The sequence below is a fragment of the Eretmochelys imbricata genome, chromosome 10 (assembly GCF_965152235.1).
Source record: "Eretmochelys imbricata isolate rEreImb1 chromosome 10, rEreImb1.hap1, whole genome shotgun sequence".
Lineage (NCBI taxonomy): Eukaryota > Metazoa > Chordata > Testudines > Cheloniidae > Eretmochelys > Eretmochelys imbricata.
The window spans coordinates 25,748,329-25,769,730 of NC_135581.1; the positions used below are offsets into that span (position 1 = coordinate 25,748,329).

General features: G+C 41.9%; 1 protein-coding gene across 4 annotated transcripts in view; it reads right to left on the bottom strand.

Moving 5' to 3' along the window:
• Window positions 1-21,402, bottom strand: part of ABAT (4-aminobutyrate aminotransferase) — a 61,746-nt gene that overhangs the window by 12,300 nt on the left and 28,044 nt on the right. The window contains exons 5-12 of one of the 4 annotated variants that reach the window (XM_077827863.1): window positions 14,812-14,892; window positions 13,267-13,359; window positions 10,959-11,021; window positions 8,645-8,708; window positions 7,675-7,823; window positions 3,686-3,784; window positions 1,110-1,277; window positions 415-561 (exon numbers count right to left, since the gene is read on the bottom strand). In XM_077827863.1, the coding sequence (XP_077683989.1) occupies window positions 415-561; window positions 1,110-1,277; window positions 3,686-3,784; window positions 7,675-7,823; window positions 8,645-8,708; window positions 10,959-11,021; window positions 13,267-13,359; window positions 14,812-14,892 (864 nt within the window). Of the gene's footprint in view, window positions 1-414; window positions 562-1,109; window positions 1,278-3,685; window positions 3,824-7,674; window positions 7,824-8,644; window positions 8,709-10,958; window positions 11,022-13,266; window positions 13,360-14,811; window positions 14,893-21,402 lie in introns of all 4 variants that reach the window. The other 3 variants (XM_077827862.1, XM_077827866.1, XM_077827864.1) reach the window with 3 other exon arrangements.

The following is a 21,402-nucleotide window of genomic DNA, read 5'->3' on the forward strand; positions in this document are numbered from 1 at the left end:
TAGTTCGCCCCGCCAGGCCCTTAAAAGTCCGGTCAGCTCCATGCCGCTCCCAGAAGCAGCCGGTATGTCCAGCCCCTAAGCACAGGGGCAATCAAGGAAACTCTGCATGCTGCCCCCGCCCCCAGCACCAGTTCCGCAGCTCCCATTGGCCGGGAACTGTGACCAATGGGAGCTGTGGGGGCGGCGCCTGTGAACACAGCAGCATGCAGAGCTGCCTGGCTGCGCCTCTGCCTAGGAGGTCGGACATGCCGGCCATTTCCGGGAGAAGCGCAGAGCCAGGGCAGGCAGGAAGCCTGCCTTAGCCCTGCTGTGCCGCCAACTGGGAGCTGCCTCAGTTAAGTACTGCCCAGCCAGAGCCCGCACCCTGAACCCCCTGCCCCAGGTCGGAACCCCCTCCCGCACCCTGCAAGTTACCTGCAAGTCCAGCAGCCCGGCCAGTAGAGCTTTCCCTGCATGGGCTGCATTGTTTAGAAGGTCTTCCCTCTTAATAACATTAAGGACTTCAACAAGCATGAGGTTCTTGGCGGGATCTCCAAGCCAGGTGTTAAAAATCCGATATGGCTGGAGGGAGAGGGGAAAAAAATTGTGGAAGATGGTGAGAGGCAATTTGAATCAAAGCAATGCTGTACACAAAGGAAAGTGAATACATGGGTGTCAACAAACATCTGGGGCACCAGAAATGAACACTCGGTGCCTCTTCTGTGTTGTAGGAACAGAAAGCCTGCCCAGAAGGGAGCAGATCCACAGCATTTAAGAAGAACCAGGGAGAAGCCACTCTGCGCAGAGAATGGCACACTGTCCTTTGTGACCTCACTGAAATGGGTGTGTGTGTAACTGAGGCCATGTGCTTGTGGGACTATACAGAGTGTGTGTCAAATAATAGCTCCATCCCACTCAGATATGTCATGCGCATTGCCACATATCGGATGAACTCAGTTGCAGGCCAGCTGAATTTATTAGATATGCAGCAGTACTGCTCACCAGGCATTTGAGAACAGAAGCATGTCCCAAGGTTCAGCACATTTTAGAATCATTCCCAGAAATCGGTCATCTTCCTTCACTCATTAATACTTCGGACTACAGAGTCCAAGGTACACTAAAACACTTACACCATCGGGCCTGAACTCCTCCTTGTGAAAAAATCCTCCTGTCATCATCTTCTTACTAAACGTTACCACATCAGCTGGGTCATCTAGGCCCCAGTGTTCATGGGCCCAAAATTTCCCAGTGCAGCCGCCTCCTGTCTGCACCTCGTCCACCAGAAATGCACAGCCATGCTGTTCAGAAAGATTGAGAGATCAGGGAACTTGAATCCATGTTTCCAAAACAAATATTCACCTCTCTTACTAAATACATAAATACTAAGAGTTAAGTAATAGTGCACAGAACAATATGTCAGGAGAACTGTTCTAAACATCCCTTTCATGTCAGTCTGTGAACAGTTTATCTTTTACTACATCATCAAAAGAAATTCAGCTATTTTTCAGGAAGATACACAGTAATCTGGTTTTTATACAAGCTTGTGAGGACAACAGAGAAAAGAACCATATTTTATGTAGACTGTCTCAAAACAATTATATGGGATATTAGGGGGGTGATTTTCAAAAGTTCAAAAAGCAGTTAGACTTTAAATTCCCAATGAAAGTCAATGGGAGTTAGGAGCCTAACTTCCATTTGTGCTTTTGAAAGTTTCCATCTACAACACTGGGGGCCAGTCACGTTCGAGAGAGACAGGCAACATCACAGCACATCTGTTCTGTAACATAAAGCACTTTGGAATGGTTGGCCAATCAGGTCACCCTCATTAGCTGAGAATTCCAGCCCTTTAAAAAAAAAAAAAAAAAAAAAGATGTTACTTGCAATGGACTACTCCAGTGATCCTGTGCAGGCAGGGAGATTTTGAAAAGTCACATTAAAACAGATTACTAAGTGTGTTCAACACAGTATTGTTACAACATTGGCACATCCTCAGTTTGGGCAAGACAAAAACTGCTGGATTTAGCCTCATCTAAACCGCTCAAATGATGCCACTATGAGAAAAATGAGTGGGCAGTGAGAGCACTTGTTAACAAAGGGAAACTATGCTGCTTCATCCTACAGAACAGGGTTACCCAAATGTCATTAACATGTTTTTCCATGAACACACATTCAGGTTTTACCCCAGAACCTTTACAAGAAGAAAATGAAAGGTTGGTCTCATCTCCCCTTTTAAATGGCTCCCATGACATTCCAAATGTTATAGAACATCTTGTCCATTTTTGTCATTTACTGGTTCATCTGAACTTACATCTGGACTCAACTTCTGCTTTTACTTTTGCTGGGTCTATATTTGCAAATGCAAATGTTCCAAAAAGAAAAATACTTCTTCACCATCCCAACTACTGTTCCTGGAATTGTGTGAGCCTCTCTATCACTCTGTGTGCAGTTCTGGTCTCCCATGTTTAAGAAGGATGAATTCAAACTGGAACAGGTACAGAGAAGGGCTACTAGGATGATCCGAGGAATGGAAAACTTGTCTTATGAAAGGAGACTCAGGGAGCTTGGCTTGTTTAGCCTAACTAAAAGAAGGCTGAGGGGAGATATGATTGCTCTCTATAAATATATCAGAGGGATAAATACCAGAGAGGGAGAGGAATTATTTAAACTCAGTACCAATGTGGACACAAGAACAAATGGATATAAACTGGCCACTAGGAAATTTAGATTAGAAATTAGACGAAGGTTTCTAACCATCAGAGGAGTAAAGTTTTGGAATAGCCTTCCGAGGGAAGTAGTGGGGGCAAAAGATCTATCTTGCTTTAAGATTAAACTCGATAAGTTTATGGAGGAGATGGTATGATGGGATAACATGGTTTTGGTAATTAAATATTCATGGTAAATAGGCCCAATGGCCTGTGATGGGTTTTAGATGGGGTAAGATCCAAGTTACCTGGGAAAGAATTTTCTGGGAAAGAATTTTCTGTAGTATCTGGCTGATGAATCTTGCCCATATGCTCAGGGTTTAGCTGATCGCCATATTTGGGGTCGGGAAGGAATTTTCCTCCAGGGCAGATTGGAAGAGGCCCTGGAGGTTTTTCGCCTTCCTCTGTAGCATGGGGCACGGGTCACTTGCTGGAGGATTCTCTGCTCCTTGAGGTCTTTAAACTACAATTTGAGGACTTCAATAGCACAGATATAGGTGTGAGGTTTTTTTTTGTAGGAGTGGTGGGTGAAATTCTGTGGCCTGCGTTGTGCAGGAGGTCAGACTAGATGATCATAATGGTCCCTTCTGACCTAAATATCTATGAATCTATGAATCTATGGAAGTTAGCTTTATAGCTTAAGGAACACTGATGAGGAACCAGGATTTATCAGACTGGACCAATCCCTCGGACTCCCTTGAGAGTGGGGGAATTTATTCAATAGAACAAGTCACTGCTAACTCTCTGAGAACACTTCAAATGGAACAGGAGGTGTTACTGTGCTGCTGAAGAGGCACTGATGGATCTGAGCACATACACTCATTGCCACAAGTGCCATTTGAGAGGTCTGCTAGGATGTTTGGCCTCTTATGTTAGTCTTCAGAAGGGGATTATGAGAAACCCATTGAAATGGTCTGGAGAAAATGCCAGTTAACTTGAGAAGCAGGAATGAAGTCTTGCATATTCAGCTAACCATTTAGTGGACCTCTAAATGTTTGATTTACCTTTCTGGTAATGTCCCGTAGCTTCCTGAAGAAGTCATCTGAAGCATGATTGTCTCCCCCCTCTGACTGAATTGGTTCAATGATTATTCCAGCAACAATCTTCTTCTTTTTCCTGTACTTTACAATCAGATCTTCCACCTGTATATCAAAAATGGATATTACATTTTCCTCCCAAGATATAATGGCAAGTTTCCTCCCAGGAAAAACTAGTCCTTCCTGGCACCAGAAGCTGGACTTCTTTGGTGCAAAGATCATTGGTGGCATCAAAAACCACAAACATTAACATGAAAGAATTAACATGTGGTTGCTGAAGAAATTAGGATTGTTACGTACTTCTTAATTTGGATTATTGTTAAAGTGCTATAATTTTAAACCATTTTAACCCAGCTCACATTAATTTACAATAATGTTTGTTTGAAAGTTGTAGCAAAACTGAGGGAAATAATGGAAACCACTTTAGTTTATTAAGCCACTCAAATGATGCTGAAGAAAAAACAGTTACATATTGTGCCACTAAGTGAAACCCCATCTAATCATTTTGAATTATTAGTATTACAAGGAAATATACTGCAGATACCTTGAAATTAAGCAGATTAAATAGTGCAGAACTTTTGTTGCTGAGAACATTTTATAGAAAAATGTTAATTAATCCCAGAGTACCAGTTGTTGATGGTTCGTAATATAATTTGTGTCTGGAAATTTCCACTCCAAGCTTCCTGGGGCTGGTAACAGCTTATGCTATTTAAAGTGACATTTTTCTGAAGGTGCTGATCAGCTATTATAGGGCCTTTCAAACAAAACATCATCTCTTTATAATCTTTAAGTTTGTGAATTGATCCTTTGCATCCTTGCTTTCTCCACTGACATGTTGGTTTTTTGCTGTTTGTCATAACAGCATGTATCCCAAAAGCATTTTGCTATGCAAGTAGTTTTTCCTGATTGTATCCAGGTTTGAATAAAAACTCACTCCAGTGTAACCCAACATGTCCATCTGAACGATCCTGCTGCGGAGTGATAGTGCTTCGTTTAGGACATCCTAGCCTGTTGAAGTGTAAATAGTTATGAAGTCTCAAATTCATCATTGTTCTGTTTGAGATCACAGAGCTGCTATGCCTTGTAACCCTCTGCAGTCTCCTGTAAGGGCATGCTTCCAAGTGATGGGCTTGGGGCCTCCACTTCACTGCCACTCTCAGGGCAGGTCTACACTACAGCACGGATTGACACTCTGAGATCGAGCCACCTGCGGTCAATTTAGAGGGTCTAGTAAAGACCCACCAAATCGACTGTAGATTGCTATCCAGTCAACCCCTGTACTCTACCCCGACGAGAAAAGTAAGGTAAGTCAACGGGAAATTTTCTCCCATCGACCCCCGCGGTGTAGACTCTGCGGTAACTCGACCTAAGGTACGTCGACTCCAGTTACGTTATTCATGGCTCCTTTATCAGGGCCAATTTTGCTTGGCTCCTTGCAGGAGTATTCTTTCTTGGAAGTTCTATAACCACAAAATGTATGCAGCGACAGAGTTCAGCCTTTTCAAAACAAACTACTACTTATTAGTCAGCAAGAACACAGCAGTCAGAGAAATGGGTTAAAATAACAAATAAGGCTGACATGCAGGAACCTTACTTAAAATTCATTCTCTCCTTGCAAGTTATGGGTAAGTTCCAATCAGCCTAGCCATTCCTACTCTTGGGCTGGGAGAGACAGCCCATGCAGCATACTCTCAGGGTATGTCTACACCGCAATTAAAAACCCATGGCTGGCCCATACCAGCTGACTCTGGTTCGTGTGGCTCAGGCTAAGGGGCTGTTTAATTGCAATGCAGATGTTCGGGCTCAGGCTGCAGCCTGAACTCTGGGACCCTTCCACCTTTCAGGGTCCAACAGTCCAGGCTCCAGACCAAGCCTGAATCTCTATACTGCAATTAAACAGCCCCTTAGTTTGAGCCCGAGTCAGCTGGCACGAGCCAGCTGCGGTTTTTAATTGCAGTGCAGACATACCCTCGGTATCTGTGTCAGAGCCTTACATCCAGCTGCTCCTGCCTGCTCACCCTCTTTCCTCTCTAGACAGAGGTCTTTAAAGATTTAGTATCCCTTTGATCCTATGTTTGGGTCTTGGAAAAATAAACTAGCTAGCTTGATTGGAGCCATGCAGGGGCACACTCCCCATTTAATAGATCCTCCACTGTTCTGTTGAGGACCCTCAGTATTCTCTGCAGAGATACCTTATCTGTCATTGTTTCATTTCCTGTTTTTTTTCCCCCGTAACAACCTCCTCTGATATACTCACATGCAGTTATACAGAATAACACTTAGCAGCTAAATTGGGGCAGATACAATATTCACAGAAATAACACAGAAACCTACCAGGTTCTGCACAGCTTTGCTGCAGGATTGTGCAGGGAAAAGAAGAGTGTTTATAAGGAGGATAAAACTCTTCCTGAAGCACAAATATCTAATAATCAGGAAGAGATGGCCAGAATATTGAGAATCATGAAAGGGGAATATTTAAGCTATGTTAAGATCATGTTGAAAAGTGGCTATGAAAAAAAATACACCTTTTTACTCACCGTGTGTCTGCCCTGAGTTATTTCTACTAATAAAACAAGCATTCACTTATCTTAGTACTGCTGAGCCAGTGCAGCTATGGGAGAGCAACCTGGACTCTGTGCTGCATTATGCTTCAACAGAAATATCAGCTATATTCTGACTGCAGGATTGCTATTAGCGATGATTAAGGCTCCATGTTGGTCACAGACGTCACAGAAGTCATGGATTCCATGACTTTCCATGACCTCTGCAGTGGCTGGTGTGCCTGGCCCAGGGGCTACCGGAGCAGCTCGGGCAGCCCTTGGGCCAGTCTCGCCTCCTCTCCCCCTACCCTGCACCCCCAGCAGCAGGAGTTTGGGTGTAGGGAGGCTCAGGGGTGGGGTGGTGCTTACCTAGGACGGGCTCCCTGAAAGGGCTACAGGAACTCCCCTCCCTCTGCTCCTAGCTCCACATGCGGCCTATGCTAGCAGGCACCGCCCCTCCAGCTCCCATTGGCCACGGTTCCCAGCCAATTAGAGCTGCCAAACTAGGGTTTGGGGAGGAGAGGAGGAAGCATGTGGAGCTCAGGACCTGGGTAGGGAGCCTGCCGCAGCTCGTCAACTTGCCCCCGCACCGAGCACCCATGGCGCCCTCCCCCCGCCCCAAGCAACCCCCACAGGCCGTTCCCCCCAAGCCACCCCCTCCTTCCCAAGTTTTAATCAGGAGTATATAGTAAAAGTCATGGACAGGTCACAAACCGTGAACTTTTGTTTACTGCCCATGACCGGTCTGTGACTTTTACTAAAAACAGCCGAGAGTAAAATGTAGCCTTAGCAATGATGTAAAGGGCAGAATGGAACACAACTTGATTTCCAGATCCCAGCTGGATTTTGCAAGGCTAGCAGAAAAATCAGTTTTTTAATTTGGAAATGAAGCCTCAATCCTGCAACTGGCTCTGCATAGGACCCTCACTACACCTACACAGGCAGACCTCATTGGCTTCACTGGGGAGTCACACAGGCATATAACTTCATGGAGCTGGTTATTGGATCAGAGCATGAATCCAGAAATCTTAAACAGAAAAGCAGGAAAATCCATGTCACTTTTACAGAGTTGCTTTTCAGAGGACTAAGCACACTAAGGCTCACCCTTGTGCACATTTCCCTCTCCCAAATTTGGGAGAGAAAATTAATTCAGATGTTTTTAAACAAACCTTTCCTTGCATGTGAAATTTCACTCTGGTTCTGCAGATTTCTGCAGATCATTCATAATTTCATAGTCGACAGTTCTTTTTAAATGGCAGCAGAGGCAGGCTATTAACTGTAACAGCTTAGGGAGTACTGCTTTCATCAAAGGCCATTCCAATTCCTGAAAATGTTCTTCCCAGTTAACAGCAGCTAATCCCACTAACACTTCATTATTTCAAAATGAAAACAGAATGCAGCCAGTGAAGTACTCACCTCTTCTAAACAGCGGGCTTCTTCCTGTTGATTCTCCTTCACAAAATCTTCCAGGGGGTATTTTAGTCTTGGGAATGGAGCAATTGGCCAGTCAAATGATGGAATGTCTAATTTGTGAATTGCTTTAGAGTGAGTTGTAGCTAAGCAACCTACACCCAGAAAAACAAAAATTAAAACAAAAGCTCACTAGAAATAAGGAAAGAAACATTCTGAGAGGTGAGAAACTGTCTTCTACTGGAAATAACTAGATGATTCTGTTTTAACTGCAGTGTTCAGATTAATTTATATCTGATTATTCTGGAGTATTGATGGATTGGGTTTGGGGATTTCTACTAGGTGCAGCATCATTCTGAAGAGTTGAATGGCTTCTACGCTATTTAAAATGTAATTTAAAAAAAAGGCAGGAGAATCTGGTTACAGGATGGTAATGGCCACTATGGTTAAAACTGGGTTTCATCTTCCCAGTATTGACAAGATCAAACCATGTTCTGAATCAAGCTACAGCCCTGCAAAGTTCAAAGCAGTAGCATAGTTAGGTAACATGTTTAAAATATGAAACTCTCCCATCTGCACTGGCAGGACCAAATGGTATCAGATAATATCCTGTAAAATAGGTCCCCCCAATACGGTAGATTTTTAATAGTGTAGATGGCAAAACTATGGGCCTAGAATTACATAAGGGCATCTCCTTGAAGGTGAAAATCCACAGTAAACCACACCTCCAGTTGAAACAAAATGCTGGTTTAGTACATTTCTAACAAATTCCATTAGCATCAGATTTAGGTTCCTAATATTTTAATAAATCTATGGGTTTTTTTACTGATCGTATTTCTATCACCAATTCATTGCAAAAGAACCTTTCATTTAAAAAAATACAAATACAATGAGATAAATATGCATTGCTGTGTCTAATATCAGCTGAGAAAGGAAGAGGGAAAAATATATAAGTTACTGGGAGTGTTTTTCTTACCCAGGGTTCTTCCATGGAATCCACCCATAAAGGACAGAATACTATAGTCAGGGCAGCCTGGAGACTGAAATCAAATACAGGATATGTCACTGAGCTATTCAAACAACAGGAAGGTGGCAGTGTAGCTTACTGGAATGGAATTATAAACAGGATTACATAACTAGACTTGAAGAACACACAAACATTCTACGTGTAATCAAATGGCCAGTCAAGAATATGTCCATCAGAGCGTTAGGAAAGACAGCAAGATTTTTGCAACTTTTGGCTGTTGCCTCAACTAAAATGCAAGCAAGTTTCACTCTTCAGGCAGCAAGTTCCATAAAGTATATTCACACATTTCTTTGCCAAGAAATAGCCTTCATCCCTTTAAAATTATCTGATCTCCTGTAAATACCATGAATACTAAAGACAAATATCTGCCAATTTAGCATTTCATCTTCAGATTGCTTTGCAAATACTAACCAATTAATCCTCCCAACACACTGTGGGGTGGGGAGGAGGTCAATCAGCCCAATTTTTTAGAAATCAAGACAGATGGTGAATTGCCAAAGGTCACAAGGGAATTAGTGCCTAACACATGGATTGTTACTTCAATACGTATAAGCGTAAGCATGTATGTAGGTGTTTGCAGAATTGGGTCCAAAGTGGCAATTAGGCACAGGAACACCTGAGTCCTCAGTGCTGCACTCAGATCACCACCACACACCTCTCTATTTTGATTCACTTATTGGACGTTGAATGAAAAATAAACCAGTATAATGCGTATGGAAACTTTACATTAGCTGAACTTTAAAAGGGACACTGTTGGGTTATTTTAAAGTGACTAGTCCCCTTCTTTGTGATCTAATCTTAAAAGTGAAAGAACTGCCTCCATTCCTGCTGTTGGTTTATATCTTGTGGTAATCAGTCTCTCTCTCTCTCTCTCTCGTTCCCAACATTTAGTTTCCAAACACCAAAGGTGGATATTCAACCAAAGGTGAATATTAAAATTAAACAAACCCCTCTTCTTTCTGCATTTGTCCTTTTCTTTTAGGATTTCATGGAAACTCTTCTACTGTAATGTTTCGTAAAACTTGTAAGGTTTGTTTCTGTTAAATGCAAATCCTATATTTTTAGGCCCAAAATTCTCAACCAGTTTTTCTTTAGCCAGTAGTAATTCAATGCCACTGCATGGTGGGGAACACTGGAGAGAAAAACAGGCCTAGCACCCCTGGGAACAGAGGCAGGGAGTGCCTTAACTTTATACTGTGAAAGGATGGCCCTTAAATATCACAAGGCCGATGACCTCAGTGGGACCTCTGCAGCTTTGGAGAGGCAGAAGATACCCTTCCTGGAACAGCAAAAAAATGCTTAGATCAACACACTGTGGGATTTAATCCTAAACTGCAGTGAGCTCGCACAAGATGTAGCCGTGGGAGGGATAAAAGTACTTCTAGCACATCTACCACTTCCCTCAATCCTGGGGTTGCTGATATAAATCAGATCATAGGGCGGCTTTAACTCATGCCAGCTGGAATGATCCCTATGAGACCATTCCATCAGTCCAGGATTGCAAGAACACAGTGTGCTTCAATCCCCATTTCTCACCCTGGCTTTGGCCCAATTTAAAGCACATCCCAGCTCCCCTTCCAGCAGAAGAATTTCCAGGAGCCTCTTCAAGACAGTTTTAAGCATTGCACCACCGGAGCAACACAACAGGAACGTACCCTGAACCAAGGATCTGACCCTGGAGTTGTAGATCCTGTAATTTCCAAGATGCTCACATCTTAGAAGGTGTCCCAAATTAAACACATTCCCCCACTTGATTAGTAACCTTGTGTATTAAGGTTTGTGACTGGCTAGAGCAACACAATCTGGGTTAGAGCTGAATTGGCACTTCACAGGCTTTCCAGCTGTATCTTAATTTCTTGCTCCCATGTGATTATTCCCTGGCAAACTAGCTTCTTGATTAATTTTAAGTCATTAAACCACAATTCTGGAAAAAATTAAGAGGACTGTTAACGTTCGTAATCTTTATTTATAAAATCTGTGTATATTAGTGCTCCCCACAGTCTCTCTCAGCACTGCACGTCTCTCTAGCAGATGGTGTATCACATAAAGAAGGCCGTTTTAACACAAGTCACAACTACTTTCCGGGGAGGCAGTAAGATGCCCATAGCAGGCCTAGAATTTTGGTTGGGAGTGAGTGGTAATTGACCATTCTTGAAGCTTTTAGGGACTAGGATCCATTGCAATGTTAGAAAGCCCTGGATTTTTTTCTGTAAACAAATCAAACACTAACAGTCTGGGTGAGATAACAGAACAGTAGAGTTACCTGGTTAATCATGCATGTCTCCAGTTCTTCCTTTGTGACATTATTATTACCCCTTTCTTTGTTCTGCAAAAGTAATGAAGAGGTTTTTATGAGCTGTCCTAGGTGAATCTCACATTATTTGCTGGTGAAGTCTTGCTGAAAAATCCCACTGTAACAAAGTGTCTGAAGGATTAACCAGCAGGTAAAATGACAGATTTGATGAAACCATATATGGATTTTTAATCTACAAATTACATGGGATCTCCAAAGCTTAACAGGCACAAGTCTGTCTGGAATGGGCATGAGACGATAGTTAGAAAATCCTTTCTATTTCTCTCTTTTTAAAAAGAGAATAAATCTTTTCAGTATTTCAGATGTAGTGGAAGCTCCAGGGTTTGTCTGTGCGACCACTCTTCACTGCCCATTTGTCTCTCCTTTAGCTAATTATGAGTTTGTTTAGTCTAAAGCGGACAGTAAGTTTTTCCTCTGAAGAGATACATACATGGTTTCTCATGAGTTTCATGTTATATGGGATGATCTAGCATTAGAGGCATTATATACTCATTCTGAAAGTCAAAAGGAGAATGAAGGGACTTACCTTTTTGTTATTAGATGAATTTAGAGGGACCAGAGAATGGCTTAGGGAACTAGTAACAAGATTAGCTTCTTTTAGATGGTAAACTCTCCAAAGCAGGGACTCTCTCTTTATCTATGTTTGCACTAGGGACAATGGGACATGAATCCTAATTGGGACCTTTGGGCTCTACTGTAATATATAAGCAACAATAACATATGGATTTAAACTAATGGTTGCAGCAGATTTAACTGGTTACCTGTATGCCACTGTCACCCAACAACATTCCATTCAGATGTTAAAAGATTTGGCCAGCACTAGTTTAGTTCATGATATTAGGAGAGAGACTGTGAATGAGCATAGCCACTTGTGACTCAGGCTTTGTTTACGCTAGCACTTTTTCACACCCCTGACTGACAGAAGTTTCACCAACAAAAGTGCTGGTGTGGACAGCGCTATGTCAATAGGACAGCATCTCCCACCGACATAGCTACCGCCACTTGATGGGGGTGGTTTATTCATGCTGGCAGGAGAGTTCTCTTCCACCAGTATAGAGCAGCTACGCAGGAGACCTTACAGTGGTGCAGCTGGAGCAATACAACTGTGCAGCTGTAAGGTCCATAGTGTAGACATAACTTAATGCTGTTTCCAAACTAGGGCCAAGGAAGATTTTATACCAGACCCGTGCATGTTTAGTTTAAGCAACACATTTTAAGATAAAAGCTTGAAAAAAAATGTTTGTTTAAAAAATAGCCTCACTGGTACTTTTGTAACCAACTTCTTCTAACCCCTTTTTGCCCTAGAATCACACACAGGCCTTGGAATGCCAGAAACAAAAATGCACTGCACAAATTTAAAGAATGATGCTTTTCCAAAATAGTTTTGCTATGAGCCATGTGGGCCTACTAGCTTCAGGGTGAAATTTCACGTGTTGGTTTTGACCTAAAAAAACAGAAACTGCTTGGTATCTGTCCCTCCCTCTTCCCACCTCCAGCACATCACAGCTGCATCAGCAGCTTTCCTTTCATTTGGAATGCTTCTGTCCCCTTCTTCCACTCACCACACCCAAGTCTGAAATAGCCCAAATTTATACACTGCAAAGCCCATTTGTTTGCACAGGCATGGTCAGAGGACAGACAGTTGAGGGTAGAATTTCTGGTGAGTGAGAAAGTATGCTGGAGGGTTTTAAACTGCATCAGTCACATGATTTGTGATGGTAAAGAGGGAGGAAGGAGTGCTGCTGCACTGGCTGATCTTTACTTTGTATCTCCTGTGTTCTGATGTTTTTAAAATGCATGTCAAGGGAGCCCAAAGTCCTGTATGGGTGCCTTTCAGTGTGGAGTTTGTAGCATACTGGAATCTAAATAAATATTGTGGAAACCAGGAGAGAAACACAGCCTCTGTTTGGAGCCCTGCCAGCTCATGAGAGCGCAAATCTTTAAATAATCACTTGTTCAAGCAAAATGTGAATTTTATATCTCTACTTTTACCTGATCCACTTAATTCTGACCAGGGGGAGGAGGCGGCACAGGGAGAAAAGAAAAAACAATAGTTTTTTAGTGAGAAAGCTGCTGACACATCTGGGATCTTCCAAGTGAGAAAGTCAAAAGTGCAAAGGTCTATTCTGTTTTCTAGTTTAATCCATAATTGTATAACTAAAGGAACGCATTCCATGTAGATTCGGTTCTTACGAAGCACTGTCGATGTTTACGTGCTGCAGTATTGTAAAGAGTCATACTCAGTATTTTGACTTACCCTGTACCACATGAATATTGCTTTAAAGGCATTTTCATTAGAGCAGGATCCACAGGACATGGTGACAACCTGTTGCAGGCCCTTCGGCGCCACCTGTCAACAACGGAGACGTAATAAAGCTAAAATAACACAGTTATGAAACAAAGCAAAAACACTAACCAGCCCCATTTCAATCCCTTACTCAGAATAAATTCAGTGTGGTGTCTGCATGCAGACACACCATAACTTCTCACATTCAGCTCTTAAGAGAATCAAAGGTTTGGTTTCATCACAGTGGGGGGGTGGGAGGTTCTCTCTGAAATTGCATCTGCAAAGTTCTCTGCATGGGAACATCCAGCTTCATTTATGGATCCCATTCTCTTGAAAAGGAGAAGGCAGGTGATTCAGCTGCTAACAGTTAAACCACAACATTTCTTATTCAAATGCTTTTATTTTTACCCTTGTAAGTCTGTACCCTGAATACCATCTAAAAAGAAAAGGAGTACTTGTGGCACCTTAGAGACTAACCAATTTATTTGAGCATAAGCTTTTGTGAGCTACAGCTCACTTCATCAGCCATCTGTTTCTTCATAAACATTGATCACAATTTTAACAAAGAAAGAGAAAACGCACACATTCCTTTACAGAATAGTTACACAAATAACTACCACCTGGAGAAAGGCACATATGGGAAATAACCTCAATGCCAAACTCCGCATGCTCGGCATACATGGAAAAGAAGGTTGACAAGCAGAGTACGTCACTTGGAGAAAGCCTCTAGTGAAAATGCAACAATGGAAGGTTTGGGGGCCTCATCTTTAGCTGTTCACACTTTGAGCTAAAGGATGCTTAAACAGAACTTTACCCTTGTACTTTCTGGGTTCCATGTGAAATTTCTCACTTATGAAAGGGCATTCATAAACTGGAAAAGGGGTAGAACACTAACAAAGCAAAAACATTGCTTCCTTTGATGCTTAGCTCTTCAAGTTGTAAGCCATGATTACTGTCAACACTCAGTCTCATTATCCATAATTTCAGTAGACATCTTCAAGAATACAGAATAATGATTATTTAATAATAACTCCAACCTTTGAATCTCTTCAAGAGCGGAAAAGCAGGACCATCTGTTCAGTTCTCTTTAAAAAAACCCTATTGTGCCTTAAAATCTCTTCAAATCCTGTTTCCATCATGGCTTTAAACATTGGAGGTTGGATTTGTTATGTTCTTTAGGCCCTGATCACGCAAAGCAGATAAACACATGCTTAACTTTTTGCATGTGAGTAGTCTCATTAACTAAAGCAGCTACTGCATTTTTCATTGTGTTTCATACCTTCTGAATCCCTTCATCGGGGTTAACATGAATGGTAGGAATATTCTAATGGAGGTTGTTTAATATAAGTGCACAGAGCTCTTATTTCTTATTTGTGATTAAGTAACTTTGCAATTTACTGATGCACTAGAAATTTCAGATCCTTCCTCTCAGGTTGGGTTCATACCATACATGCACTTTGGAGAATATGCAGACTTCGAATATGGTAAATCATCATAGTTCATTCTTAAACTTACCGAAAGCAAAGATTCCTTTAAGGTTTCAGCAAAATTCCCTGGAGGTAAAATCCCAAGAGCAGGTCTGTTAATAAATGTACTCTGCAAAATGAAGGAAGAGAAACAGTAAGTATTTAATATCATAAGAAAAAAGCTGCGATGTTGAGACTGATTCAAAAAATGTAAATGTAAATTAAACTAAGTCTAAAGTTCAAGTACACTAACATTAGGCAAATTCTTAAATAGTTCCAGTTATGACACAGAAGTTTTAAAAATAACTGAAAATAGTCAAGTCTCAATAAATATGCCCATTTTTCTGTTTAAGCCCAAATTTTATTTTCTTTGAGGGTCACCTTTAAAGAGATATATTCTGGACTGCAGTGAAATGTTTTTTCTTTAACACTGATCTTTTATTCCCTACAGCCTATTCTTTCACCAAAATCTCAGTTCCTTTTATACAGAGGAAATAAACTTTAAAGCCTTAATTATTTGGCTTCAGTTAGAATGGCTAAACTTAAATTTAATTAAGATAGTGTAATAGTTTCTTCCTTATCAGGCTTCAAGGGAGACCAGTTCTGAACACTGTGGGTATAAACACCCCCCAGATATTATTACAGTATAGGATTTTGAGGATGGAGGAACTAGACAAAGATATGTTCAAAGGACAGGAGAAAGATAAACTGCAAGAATCAGCAATGCAATTGTCACAATAAAATAGTTTCCCTGCAATAAAATTATGCTCACAAACACACATGCTCTCTCCCTTATAAAATCCTCTCACACATTCACAATAGTGAGTAGTACATCAAGGGAATAACATGTAAGGCAAAACCAAGTCTGGATGAATGGATACTGTAGGGGGAATGGGGATTTGTGTTCTGATTCAATGAGATACTACTACATCATATTATGTAAAATTGCATTCAACGGTTTTGTCCAGCTTAGTTTTAGTAGTAACTTGATTCTGCGCTCAGAGGCTGATCAGATTGGTACTGGATTGCGAGAGAAGAGGGTTAAAATCATCAAAACTACTGGCCATAGTTTACATTTTGAATTGATTGCGTTTACTCAGCTGCAGTGCTGCTGCAGCACTGAACCAGTTCCAATCCCCAATACTCATGAAGATAATCTCACTGGTGAGACAGAGCTACACAGCAAAGACTGACATGAACAATGGCTAAGAAAGCAGAGATGATATTCATAGAATCATGGAAATGTAGGACTGAAAGGACCTCGATAGGTCATCTAATCCAGTCCCCTGCACTAAGGCAGAACTAAGGATTATCCAGCTAATCCCTCACATGTATTTGTTTAAGCTGTTCTTAAAAACTTCCATTGATGAAGATTCCACAACCTCCCTAGGTAATTTGTTCCAGTCCTTGACTACACTTATAGTTAGCAAGTTTTTCCTAATGGCTAACCTAAATTTCCCTTGCTGCAATTTAAACCTATTCCTTCTTGCCCTGTCCTCAGTGGTTAAGGAGAACAATTAAATCACTCGCTTCTTTATAACAACCTTTATGTACTAGAAGACTTCTGTCCCCCCACCCACCCAAGTCTTCTCTTCTCCAGACTAAACAAACCCAATTTTTTCAATCTTTCCTCATACGTCATATTTTCTAGACCTTTGATCAGTGCTTAATTTGTAATGAAAGAGGTGCCAGGGCACGAGCAATTTTTTTTTTCTTTTATAACTGATGCAAGCCCAGAGGTGCCAGGGCTATGAACTGCCAAGCACAGAGGTGCTGGGTCTCAGCCCTGGCAAGCCCAGACACAAATTAAGCACTGCCTTTAATAATTTCTGTTGCTCTCCTCTGGACTTTCTCTAATTTGTCCACATCTTTCCTGAAGTGTGGTGCCCAGAACAGGACACAGTACTCCAGTTGAGGCGTTATCATGCTGAGTAGAATGAAAGAATTACTTCTTGTAACTTGCTTACAACACTCCTGCTAATACATTCCTGAATGATTGTTTGCTTTCTTCAGTTCTGTTTTCCATGCTGTCTTTGGGAGATACCTGGAAGGCTCTACTGTATTGCAGTATATTTGTGTTTGCTGTTTAAGGCAAATGGCAAGATAAACAATATTTAAAACACCTTTCATCCACAGATCTCAAACACTTTGCAAAGGGGAGTATCATTATCCTTATTTTACAGATGGGGAAGTGGAGGCACAGAGAGGTTAAGTGCTTTCTCCAAGAGTCCACACCACACAGTGGCTAAGCTGGAAGTAGAATCCAAGCCTCCTGGATTCCCAGTCCAGTGTCCTATCCACTGGACCATTGCCACTGTGCATGTAATTCTCTCACACATTAGGATATGTGGGTAAGGATAAAAGGGGTAAAAAACAAGGGTGATGTCTTGGTAGGGGTCTACTACAGAACACCTAACCAGAAAGAAGAGGTAGATGAGGCTTTTGTTGTTGTTTTTTTTAAAAAAGCTAACAAAATCATCCAAAGCACAGGACTTGGTGGTGATGGGGAACTTCAAAATAACACAGCAGGGCACAGATTATCCAACAAGCTCTTCGAATGTATTGGAGACAATTTTTTATTTCAGAAGGTGGAGAAAGCTACTAGGGGAGAAACTGTTCTAGATCTGATTTTGACAAATAGGGAGGAACAGGTTGAGAATTTGACAGTGGAAGGCAGCTTTGGTGAAAGTGATCATGAAATGGTAGAGTTAATGATTCTAAGGAATGGTAGGAGGGAGAACGGCAAAAAAGAGACAATGGATTTCAAGAAGACAGACTTTAGCAAACTCGGAGAGTTGGTAGGTAAGATCCCCTGGGAAGCAACTGAAGAAAGTTCACAATTTTTCGGAGAGACATTATTAAGGGCACAAGAGCAAACTATCCCACTGAGTAGGAAATCTAGGAAGTATGGCAAGAGACCACCCTGGCTTAATGAGGAGATCTTCACTGATTTAAAAATCAAAAAAGAGTCCTACAAAAAGTGGAAACTAGGTCAAATTACAAAGGAGGAATATAAAAAAATAATACAAGTATGTGGGGACAAAATTAGAAAGGCTAAGTCACAAAACGAGATCAAGCTAGCTAGAGACATAAAGGATAACAAGAAAACATTCTACAAATACATTAGAAGCAAGAGGAAGACCAAGGGCAGGGCAGGCCCGTTACTCAATGGTAGGGGAAAAAAAACAACAGAACATGTGGAAATGGCAGGGGTGCTCAATGACTTCTTTGTTTTGGTTTTCACCAAAATGGTTGGTGGTGATTGGACATCTAACATAGTGAATGCCAGTGAAAATGAGGTAGGATCAGAGGCTAAAATATGGAAAGCACAAGTTAAAAATTACTTAGACAAATTAGATGTCTTCAAGTCACCAGGGCCCAATGAAATGCATCCTAGAGTACCTAAGGAACTGACTGAGGAGATATCTGAGCCATTAGCGATTGCCTTTGAAAAGTCATGGAAGACGGGAGAGATTCCAGAAGACTGGAAAAGGGCAAATATAGTGCCCATCTATAAAAAGGGAAATAAGGACAACCCGGGGAATCACAGACCAATCAGCTTAACTTCTGTAGTGGGAAAGATAATGAAGCAAATAATTAAGCAATGAATTTGCAAACGTCTAGAAGATAATAAGGTGATAAGTAACAGTCAGCATGGATTTGTCAAGAACAAATCCTGTCAAACCAACCTGATAGCTTTCTTTGACAGAGTAACAAGCCTTGTGGATAGGGGGAAAGCGGTAGACGTGGTATATCTTAACATTAGTAAACCTTTTGATACAGTCTCGCATGACCTTCTCATAAACAAATTAGGATAATGCAACTGAGATGGAGCTACTGTAAGGTGATTGGAAACCCATTCCCAGAGAGTAGTTATCAGTGGTTCACGGTCATGCTGGAAGGGCATAACGAGTGGGGTCCCGCAGGGATCAGTTCTGGGTCCAGTTCTGTTCATTATCTTCATCAATGATTTAGATAATGGCATACAGAGTACACTTATAAAGTTTGTGGCCATTACCAAGCTGGGAGGGGTTGCAAGTGCTTTGGAGGATAGGATAAAAATTCAAAATGATCCAGACAAAGTGGAGAAATGGTCTGAAGTAAATAGCATGAAATTCAATAAGGACAAATGCAAAGTACTCCACTTAGAAAGAAATAATCAGTTGCACACATACAAAATGGGAAATGACTGCATAGGAAGGAGTACTGTGGAAAGGGATCTGGGACTTATAGTGGACTACAAGCTAAATGTAAGTCAATAGTGTAACACTGTTGTAAAAAAAGCAAACATCTTTCTGGACTGTATTAGCAGGAGTGTTGAAAGCAAGACATGAGAAGTAATTCTTCTGCTTTACTCCACGCTGATTAGGCTTCAACTGGAGTATTGTGTCTACTTCTGGGCACCACATTTCAGGAAAGATGTGGACAAACTGGAGAATGTCCAAAGAAGAGCAACAAAAATGATTAAAAGTCTAGAAAACTTGACCTATGAGGGAAGACTGAAAAAACTGGGTTTGCTTAGTCTGGAGAAGAGAAGACAGAGGGGACATGATAACAGTTTCAAGTACATAAAAGGAGGAGGGAGAAGAATTGTTGTTCTTAACCTCTGAGGATAGGACAAGAACCAATGGGCTTAAATTGCAGCAAGGGAGGTTTAGGTTGGATATTAGGAAAAACTTCCTGTCAGGGTGGTTAAGCACTGGAATAAATTGCCTAGGGAGGTTGTGGAATCTCATCACTGGAGATTTTTAAGAGCATGTTAGACAGGAATGGTCAGATAATACTTAATACTGTCAGGGATGGTCTAAATAATACTTATTCCTGCCATGAGTGCAGGGGACTGGACTGGACTAGATGACCTCTCGAGGTCCCTTCTAGTCCTATGATGTATGATTCTATGATGTGCATTTATTCTTACCCAAGGAGACTGGCTTTCACCAAAGACTGGTTGGACACTGAAGATTCTCTTTGACTCTGGGCTGCCTTCCTCTCAGCTTAGCAGCTCAGGTTCAAAATGTTTCCAATGAAATAAATGGTTTGGTGTTCTGGTTCCTTTTATTTGTGTGGCCAGCCTCCTAGGAGTCTGAAGCATGCCCCTTTACCATGACTGCATGTTAGGGAAGTTCTCCTTTGTGCACTAGCATGGTAAATTTCTTCTTTCAGATTGTAACAATGGGCTAAGCAGATGATGGTGTTCTCTACTCATCTCATTTATGTTGTGGGTAACTAGTCTCCCTTTGGCAACAGCCTCTCCCAGCATTACATCTGAGTAATTTGGCTGGCAGCTGCAGAATTCCCTGCAAACAAGAGAGAGGAACCCATTCTCTTGGTCCAGCTCTGAGCCATTCAGCAGCCATTACGGCTGGAGTAGCCTCCATAGCCCGAGCACCCCTCTCGAAGGCATGGGGAAGACTGGATGATCTTTGTAGCAATGGATTCTCCAGCTCTATCCCCAATTTTCTTCTGTACAACAACATGCAGGGACACACTGGGAAGCTGAACTCCTCTTTGCGTCCCAGGGGTGGGGTCCTCCCCAACTCAGTAGAAACAAAATGTCTCCACTACAAGAGTCCTCGGCACCTACAGAGATGGCCACAGCAAGATTTGCCCCCCAAAGAGAAGCTAGTGAAAGATTAACTACAAGCACATCTAAGTGAAGCCAACATACTAGACCCAGCACAATCTGGCTTTAGAACCAGACACAGAACTGAAACTGCTTTAGTGGCACTGATGGAAGATCTCTTCCTGACAGTGGATAGAAGCCAGACATCCATTCTCATCCTCCTAGACCTCTCTGCAACATTCAACGCTATTGACCATGAGATACTGCTGTTTCACCTGACAGAGGTGGCAGGGGTGATGCACTAAAATGGCTTCAGTCCTTCCTGGAGTGATACACCAAAGAACAGTAATGGGAACTGCACTTCTATCACTAGACCCTTCAGTTGGGGGGTTCCACAAAGATTAATTCTCTCTCTGGTTCTTTTCAGCATCTATACGGAACCACTGCGTGAACTGATCAGATGACATGGTCTCAAGTGCCAGTGATATACAGATGATAAACAGCTCTATCTATCCTTCACCACTTATGACCATGTCAACCACCACCAAGATGGCCCTGTGCTTGGATGAGATCAGCTTATGGATGAACAACAACTGGCTGAATTTGAATCCAAGCAGAAGAGGTGATGCTGGTGGGCAAAGGAAAGTATTCTGAGGAGTTTTCAGCCATGATAGTCTCTCCTGTGATTGAAGGTTCATGTCCACAATTGGTCAATTCAGTCCATAGTCTAGGAGTACTCTTGAATTCCTCAAACCACAACAGCCACAAGTAATGCTTTCTACCTTCTCTGGTTGGCTGGGAGACTCCATCCCATCCTGATGTATGAAAACTTGGCCTTAGTTATTCAGGCCTTCATCACCTCTCAGCTGGACTATAGCAATGTAAGATACCTGGGCATGAAACCTTTAACACTTACATAACTCCAAATAATACAAAATGCTCCTCAGCAACAAAGGCTACTGTGAGCACATCACACCTGTCCTCTGTGGCTTCCCATAGAATTTTGAATCAAATTCAAGGTCTTGGTCCTTATCATCAAAGTGCTCCAGGGCCAGGGCCCAGGATACCTAAACGATT